Source organism: Octopus bimaculoides, chromosome 1, assembly GCF_001194135.2.
Source record: "Octopus bimaculoides isolate UCB-OBI-ISO-001 chromosome 1, ASM119413v2, whole genome shotgun sequence".
Lineage (NCBI taxonomy): Eukaryota > Metazoa > Mollusca > Cephalopoda > Octopoda > Octopodidae > Octopus > Octopus bimaculoides.
The window spans coordinates 154,551,978-154,561,386 of NC_068981.1; the positions used below are offsets into that span (position 1 = coordinate 154,551,978).

Here is a 9,409-nt window from a genome sequence, read left to right on the forward strand (position 1 = left end):
TATATATAAATTTTATTTGGGTTTTAACATAAGAGTTTGCTTACAAAGCTCATCTAGAGCTACAGACTATCAGATACAGCTACAAAACGGAAATGGATAGTTTTACTGATAATATATCAAAAAATCCATAAATATTTGTAGAGTTTATATAATTATTAACAAGGAGAACAGAGCAAGGAATTCATTTTATTATGCAATTTTACAGCTGTTTCATTGATATTTTATCACAATAGTATTGGATGTTATACATAAACCTGAGGAGTTGACATTTTTGCAGTATCAGTGTAATAATATCAATGCGATGTATTGTTGCGCATAGATAAAAATATCGCAATACACTTCTGATAAAAGATCAATAAAACAATTGTAGGATTACATAACAAAATGAATTGCTTACTCCATACTCCATTCTCCTTGGTAATAATTATATATATGCATAAGTCAGCAGGCTTAGAAAATCGTTAGCAGGCCAGGCAAAATACTAAGCTAAATGACATCTGTTTCTATGTTCTGAGTTCAAATTCTGTCTAAGGTTGACTTTGCCTTTCAACCTCTCAGGGTCAACAAACTGAGTACAAGTTGAGCATGGGGTCAATGTAATTGGCTTATTCCATCCCCCAAAATTTCTGGCCATGTGCTGGATAACCAACTTTGGTCATCAGTGACCAAAAGCATTGGCAGCATGTTGGTTTTCTAGAGCCAATACACTTAATTACCTCATATAGTTGTAAATAATAATCATAGTCCAGGAACAACTTACAATGGTTTGCAGTGACAATATTGTGAAATGAAACAGTTTTATTTGTTTGCAGTACTGTTCTTGAGCCTGTGAATTGAATAAAATGTTTGCCTCTGCAAGTTTGATTTACCCAAAATATACACCTTGAAAGTAAAAACTTAATTGGTGCATTGTTGAAATTACCATCATCATTACTACAAATCTATGCCAATATATCAATATGAAAACAGATGAGGAATAGGGTGATAATAAGATGATTTCATTGTTTTCTTCTTTATTAAATTTTATATAGAAATAGTTCTATTTTCATTGAGTACATTAGTGACAAATGTGCTGCCCATCTATAAAATGTAGGCTGACACTAATCTTCTCGTATTGATTTGTCTCACAGGAAAATCACAACAGTTCTTGTTTCATGACATAAAAGTAAACCATCCCTTAAAATGCAGCCCAAACAATTCATTCAAATGTCTAAAATTTAGGAAACATTTAAATAAGTATGATAATAAAAGCATGGCAACATTGTGCTTGTGCAATGGCAGTTAGTTGAGAATTTCACACAGCAGATACCAGTAGGTTTTACAGGTCAAGAAAAAAATCCACCTCATTTCAGGGCCTTCCCTTTGATGGCTTTACAGTGCACTGGCACCTCACTCAATGATGTGAGATCCCGCCTATTGAATTGACTGACTAGTATTCAATCTTAAGTTTATTTTGGGATCATCACCACCCTTAAAATGTATATAAAAATTTTAGAATAAAATAAACAAAAAAAATTTTAAATGGAAAAAAATTTTAAATGATACCAGTGTAATGGAGAATGGCCATCCTGGTCAAACATATCCACCCTGGCATCCCATTCTATCAAACATTGAACAACATCTGTATGACCCATCTCACAGGCACGCAATAAAGGTGTATGTTTCATCAAATTTGTTCCATTGATGTGAGCCCCATTTTCCAAAAGAAGCTGAACTGTAGAAGAGTGACCTGAGAGGGCTGCTGCATGTAGAGCTGGAAGAAAAGATGGTAAAGTTTGGTACACTTTGGTACAGAGAGAGAAAAAAAAGTATTAAAATATTTCTTTTAACCCTTTAGCATTTAAACAGGCCATATCTGGTCCAAATATTCCACCAGTTTTATGTTCGAACTGACCAGATTGAGCCTCTCACACCTACCATACAATGTCATTCTAAAAATAGACAATCACATCATCAAAATCTCAAAGGTGTGAGATAATGCCTGATAAATCCAAAACAATGTGAATACATAAGCATGCCATTTGACAGAGTAATCAAATGCTAAATAGTTAAAAGACAAAACAAAACAGAGTTGTGGATGTTTAGCCCAAGGTAATCCCTAATTAAACAAATCTATAATCAGAGGTATTTCCAAAATTATCATCATAGGTGCTCCAGCTACAATCACCCCCATCTTTGTTCCCAGACATAACATTTTAAAGACTACATTATCCAATGTATTGTTCCCTTTTTTAAGAAATGGTAGGGTATGCTTTGAGGAAAATTTGGTTGCTGTTTCAAGTAAACTGAACAGTCATATTGATGCCTTCCTTGGTCAACACTTGTCTCATACAATACCATTTCCACTGCCCACAAAATGCAAAAAAATATTGATTTAAACCCTTCAAAGCCCATATTCAGTTAAAAGAAGGCCTAATTGGAAATTGTTATCACCATTGATATGACATAAGTCAATTCAAAGATGCAGTCTCTGAGTCACCACTACTATGAATAATAATTGTTTCTAATATAGGCACAAGGCCTGAAATTTGGCAGAGCCAGTGATGGTGATGATGTAGTCAATTACATTGAGCTCAGAACGGCAAAGTTGACCATCATAAGATTTGAATTCAGAAGGTAGAAAGCTGGAAGAAATGCTGCAAAGCATTTAGACTGACATGTTAATCAGTCTACCAGCTTGCTACCTTCAACCAATCAAAATAATTGTTTCTATGTTAGGCACAAGGCCAGAAATATTGACCAAGGTGGTTAGTCATTACCACTAACTCCAGTACTTGGCTGGTAATTTAGTTTATTGAGCCAGAAGGGATGAAAAGCAAAGTTGACCTTGATGGGATTTGAACACAGAATGTAGGTAACTAAAAATAGTACAAGAATTTCACCTAACACTCCAACAATTCTGTCAATCCTGCACCACCACTATCAACATCACCACCAAAATAATAATAACAGCAGCAACAACAACAACAACAATAATAATAATAACAATAATAATAATAGTAATAATTGTAGATGAAGAAAAGTGAAGTTGCTTCCTTATTGACCCATCATGCCCATTTGACTCCAAGATCGTAAAGAAAGAAGAAGAAAAACAAAAAAAAATACAATCCCTTAAAGTTTGAAATAGGAAGAATTTGGAGCATGCGAACAGTAAATGTTGTACCTATAATAATTGGTGCATTGGGAACAGTAAGCCAAGATATAGACAAATGACTGAAGGAAATTGGAATAGAATGCCCGAAAGAGCTCCTACAGTAAGTTTGTCTCTTACGGACAGCAAGGATTATCAGGAGGGTTCTAAGTACTTGAAAGACTGCTGAAAACTTGTGGGTACCTAAGGTTAGAGGTAGTAACCTGCTATCCACATAATTCCTACCAGTAATAAGACCGAACCTGAGCCAAACCAAAATAATAAGAGACTAGACATGATTATAGAGGACAAAATAAATAGGCACAGGAGTGACTGTGTGGTAAGTAGCTTGCTTACCAACTACATGGTTCGGGGTTCAGTCCCACTGCATGGCACCTTGGGCAAGTGTCTTCTACTATCGCCTCGGGCCGACCAAAGCCTTGTGAGTGGATTTGGTAGATGGAAACTGACCCCAGTGTTCAACTGGTACTTATTTTATCAACCCTGGAAGAATGAAAGGCAAAGCTGACCTCAATGTAATTTGAACTCAGACCGTAAAGATGGATGAAATGCTGAAAAGCATTTTGCCCAGCATGCTAATGATTCTGTTAGCTTGCTGCCTTAATAATGATAATAATAATGACAAGGTAACCCCAAACCTCTACTGGCTACTATGCCATAAGTATGGATATGAGGTTACAGGTGCTTGGTACTAACATACACCGGAAAAGGTAATGGATGAAAAGGAGAAGGCAAAAATTGTCTGGGACTTTGACTCCCAGACAGATAAGGTATTAGAGCATTGAAGGCCAGATATAGTAATCTTTAGGAGGGACAAACAAGACTGCCTAATAAATGATGTGGCAGTGCCAGGAGATCAACATATCATCATGAAAGAAAGAGAAAAGATTGATAAATATGGAGACTTGAGAATTGAGATCACTAAGATGTGGCAGCTATGAGTGTCAAACATAAAGGTTGTCCTTGTTGTCATTGGAGTGTTGGGTTCAATACCACCCAACTTGAAAAAACATCTGGAAACTTTAGAAATACCCTACAATCTAGGTGTATTGCAAAAATTGGCATTACTTGGAACTGCACGCATATTACATAAAGTACTGTCTGTCTGAGGTCCTTGTGACAGTACAAACCCCCAGTAGACACAATATCTTCAATCAGTAACATTATGATATTAGATACTGTGCAATGTCTTAAATAATAATAATAATAATAATAATAATAATAATAATAATAATAATAATAATAATAATAATAATAATAATAATAATAATAATAATAATAATAACAATAATAGTAATAATAATAATAATAATAAATGCCCTGATGCAGTAACAAGCAGTGGTTTTCATGGCTTCTCATCTTAATATATTTAAAGTGCTGTCATGTACATTGTTTTGTCTTGGTATAAAAGATGGGCTACAACAAATATTCTGCTCAATACCACAGATTTACCTGTCAGTTGTTTGACCTTAACCAGTTGAGCATGTCCCTTAGTGGCTGATGATATGTGCATCTCTGATCATGAGCAGAAGTAGTGGGAGATCATCATAGTCATGTGTTGAGAGGAATTCTTTGGGGTTTGAATAATTCACCTCTGGAAACATGGGTATTTCATTCAACATCCTTAAACAACTCTTATTCAGGGACCTTTTGAGCAGGATGGGCTACTGGACTTGAAGAAAATTCTAACTGGGCCCCACCTGCGAGGTCATGTACTGTTTGTTTATCTTGATATGAGATCATCATGTCACGCATATATGGTCATGATGCATATGCTTGGTGTACCCTTATCAGACGGGTAGTCATGATGGGTATACTGGGCTTCGTATATTTTACCCCAGTGTCACTTTGATGGCATAGACTGCTCTCTCACTCAATAATGATAATAATAATAGTCATTTCAGTAGTTGTAGGGGCACTCAGAACACTAACAACCAAGTTCGAGAAACATGTCAGAGAAATTGGAATTGAAATGAAGGTAGAGCATGCTAAAGACAAAAAAAACCCTGCTCTATTGAGATTTTGAGATTAGTACTTGGGTGTTGAGAATCTTCCATGATACTTAACACCTAAATACCAAGTCTTATAATGTGTGGAAAGCTACCCTGTGGGACCTTTGACAACAGGATGTTGTCCACTCTCACAGAATTAACCAAAGCAAGTAAGATCAAGAGCTCTGAGAAGTAAAATATAATAATGATAATAATAAAATGAAAGCTGATTAATATAGAGGTGTTATTCACCAGATCCAGAAAATATAAATCAGCATGAGAAGACATTAAACCAGTAACAATAATATTGTTGGTTCATAGGAAAAGATCAATCTTATATAAGTTGACACAAATATGTGACTGAGTCATTAATTCAATGAGAAATATCTCAACAATAGCTGTTTATTGCTACCTTGGAATGGTACTGAAATAAAAACTAAATCAATGATATACCATTTTTTATATTTCTTTACAAACAGCAATTTGTTTTTTAATAACAAACCAACAATAGAACACATTAGCAAGATTCAATTTTTTATGTACAATGATAAAATTCATGATAAATGTGTCGATACTAATATGTGAACTAAGAGTTTTATTAACAAAAAGGAAGAAAAATAGCAACATGAATATTTAAAAGATAAATAGAAATTTAATTTTATGTAGACGGTACTACCATTGAGTAGACAAATGATGCAACTGTATTGTTGGAATAAAAAAATGTCAGTAACAAAACCAGAGATATGAAGAAGCTGTTAAACAAATCTAACTAGCTGTGCCAATAAAGACGATGGTTTAAGGATATTGAATAAATAAACAATGTCCTCCATTGAACTTGCTTGTGTATGTGGACATGAATATGTCTTTCTATCTCTTTATAAACAGATTAGACACACACACACATTTACATATATATGTGCACATGCATAGCTATATAGATATGGGGTGATAAATATGTGTACATTAGTGGTATTAGTTTTAAACATTACCCTCCAGACAAGAAATACTATTTAAGAAGTTCTTGCAGTTTATAAGAAAATCCACCTAAATGATTTTATTCTTTATTCTCTGAGATTGAGTTCAAGTCACCCAGCTGGTCCTTTAGTACCTTTCATGCATTTCATTTGTTGCAAGTTTTCGCATCAAGTCTTCAGTCTGAAGATAACACAATATCTGTTCCTTTTCTTTTTTCTCTATTGGTTTGTTCTGGAGAAAGAGTTTGTACTTATTGCCTTTGCAAGTCTCCAAGACCATCAAGATAGATGCGGTTAAGATTTCTGTTGAATAGTTATAAATTGTCAGTTACTGGGCAAACCTGGACAGGAAAATAATTCCAGTGCTGAAGATTTGGAGATGAAGGACTAAACATATTGGTTCATGGGGAGCCTGGACGAGTGGATATGATAGAAGTGATAAGAAGAGGAGAGCAATGAGTGAGGCAGGAGTACCCAGATGTAGGAGTCACAAGATCAGCCATCTATGAGAAGTAAAGATCATTGCAGTCATTGTAAATAAAAACAGAAAGAGGTGACAAAATAATGGGTCATTAAGCCAATGAAAGAGTCTATAAGTGATAACTCAACCTGCTAGTATTAGCAACCAAACATCCTTAAATGCTTACCAAATCATCATGAAGATGCAGGAAAGTACTGAATAAAGTAGTTCTAAATATAATAGGTCAGAAAGGAAGCGGTAATGGTCTTTGGCTTGAATGCCAATGAAATGATGTCAGTTCAGCACATTGAAAGACATGTTCTGTATCTGGACAAAATCCAAAAGAATAGTGTAACCATTAGAAATGTGTTTTCCAAAAATTACTCAGAAATCCAATGCAACAATAGGAGAAGAATGGCCTCTTGAACCAATCCCAGTCGATGCACAGTACATATTTAATAAAACCTACAGAAAGTCAAAACCAACAAACCCAGTTCAATTCCCAATCAGATTTGAACTCAGAACATAAAAGGATGAAGCTAAATATTTAAATGCATATTTTATATAATGAAGTATATAATAATACTGTTTAATTTAGGCACAAGGCCAGCAATTTTGAGGGGAGGGGATTAATTGATCAGTTTGATCCAGTACTTGACTGGTATTATATTTTATCAACCTTGGCAACATGAAAGGCAAAACTGGTAGGATAGGAACACAGGACATAAAGAGCTTGAACAAATGCTACAAGGCATTTTTCTTGAAGCTTTAACAATTTTGCTAATCTACTTCCTTTAAGAATTATATAATATTGTACAATATATAATAACATGCCAGATGTCACAATTTCTGAAGATTTTCCAGTTCTAATATAAGCTGTCAATTGATATTTGATATGGGGCAATTACTAGATGACTTTAGATAATACATTTTCAAACATAACTCAATTTATTCCTGAAATTCTTTTGGTGTTCCCCACATTTAACTGACTACATCTGTTGATACTAAAAGGAAAGACCACTTTTATCATCAAAAGTAGATATGCAGTAGCATATTTCATTCATTCTCCTTTCTTTAAATATTGATATAAAATAACAGAAATGAGTATCTGATATGCCACTATTGATACAAACATATGCCTAATGTGGTGGTATTAAAGCAAGCAAGTGTCTCATGTGACAAGATACAAATGCTTGACTGAACGACATGTTCAATGAAATAAGGCAAGTCTTCAATCAACTATTTACAATCAGTGGTCAGGCCATTCAGCTCCATTCTCTCTCTAACTCTGCTGCAGTTACTACAATGGTGCTTATTTTTCCTTCTGATGATACACTGCCTCTACTTGAAACAATTCAATATCACTTGTTTTGCTCACTTTCTCCTGTCTTGTTCACTGTGTTTTACCTTTAAATCCTTATACTAAAGAATTCACACAGCCTCACTTGATCTTACATAAGAGTTGTTGCTCTGACTTAGGCTCAATGAAAAAACTACGGTCAAAGGTATTCACTTAATCTTTTGTATATCTAGGGACTACATTGTTCACCGTATCCTTCCACTTTTAAGACAGTAGAATGTTATTTGAGGGAAATTTAGTCGTTATTTCTAGTAGGTTGGGCAACTGCTGCCTTGTTGACACTAAAGAAGAATATATTGATGTAATTGTGAGAAGAAACCAAAACATACCCCTTTTATTCCTAACAACACAGACTAACAGTAGCCTATCTAGTCAAGTTACTAACCCATCCTCAGAACTTCCACTTTATCTTTCATCCAAACTAACTTCACTCAGTTATCTATGGCTCAGTGGTTAGAGTGTCGAGTTCACAATCATGAGTTAGTGAGTTTGATTCCTGGACCAGGATGTGTGTTACATTCTTGAGCAAGACTCTTTATTTTACATTGCTGCAGTTCACTCAGCTGTAGAAATGAGTTGTGCCGTCACCGTTGCCAAGTTGTATTGGCCTCTGCCTTTCCCTTGGATAACATTTGGTGTGTGGAGAGGAGAGGCTGGTGTGCATGGGCAACTACTGGTCTTTCACAAACAACCTTGCCTGGACTTGTGCCTAGGAGGGTAACTTTCTAGGTGCAATCCCATGGTCATTCATGACCGAAGGGGGTCCTTTATGCCCCAGATGGGGAAAGCATTAAGGCAAATTAACTTTTAGTTACTACCTCTCCTCTTCAGGCTAACTAATTAAAGAAATTTGATGAAAATAATTCTGAGCATACTAGGAATATTGAGAAAAATTAGACCTACCTGTTTCATTATTCTTATCAACTTGCTGGATATCTACATTATACTTAATAAAGGTTTTTATAACTTCGTCAGCTCCTTTTCCAGCAGCCCACATGAATGCTGTGTGACCTTCAACATCTGGTTCATCAGTGACATTCTTTCGAGAAAGGAAAACCTCAACTGTTTGCTGGTTTAAGATAAATGAAGAGAAAGCCAAGTAGCTTATGGGGAAAATGGTATAATTCTACAAAATTATGTTAACAAGAAGAATAAAGTGTGAGAAGTGCTGCAGATCAGTGGTAGATATTAGTCATGGAATGGTGTTGTTTCAATTGAACTAAAAAAAAAATGGGGGAAGAAAGGATGCAAACCAACAACAGTGATTTGAACATCCATTAAACTTTTAGCAGTATCAGTTATTATGTTGTATTTAAGAAGCTTGCTCACTTTGCAACCATGTAGTTTTGGGTTCAGTTCCACTGTGTGGCACCTTGGGCAACAGCCTTCTACTATAGCTCTGGGCTGACCAATGCATTGTGAGTGAATTTTGTAAACGGAAACTGTGTGGAGACTTGTTATCATATATATATA

At 35.2% G+C, this 9,409-nt stretch overlaps 1 protein-coding gene across 6 annotated transcripts in view; it reads right to left on the minus strand.

The window, feature by feature from the left end:
- The window catches only part of LOC106868434 (inversin), a 385,976-nt gene that overhangs the window by 93,856 nt on the left and 282,711 nt on the right, over window positions 1-9,409 (minus strand). For all 6 annotated transcript variants that reach the window (XR_001409281.2, XM_014913697.2, XM_014913696.2 and 3 more), the window contains 2 exons: window positions 8,840-9,005; window positions 1,546-1,753 (listed from right to left, as the gene is read on the minus strand). Coding sequence is in view for 5 of the 6 variants with exons in the window: in XM_014913697.2 (XP_014769183.1) it covers window positions 1,546-1,753; window positions 8,840-9,005 (374 nt within the window). In the remaining variant the exon portion in view is untranslated. The remainder of the gene's footprint in view (window positions 1-1,545; window positions 1,754-8,839; window positions 9,006-9,409) is intronic.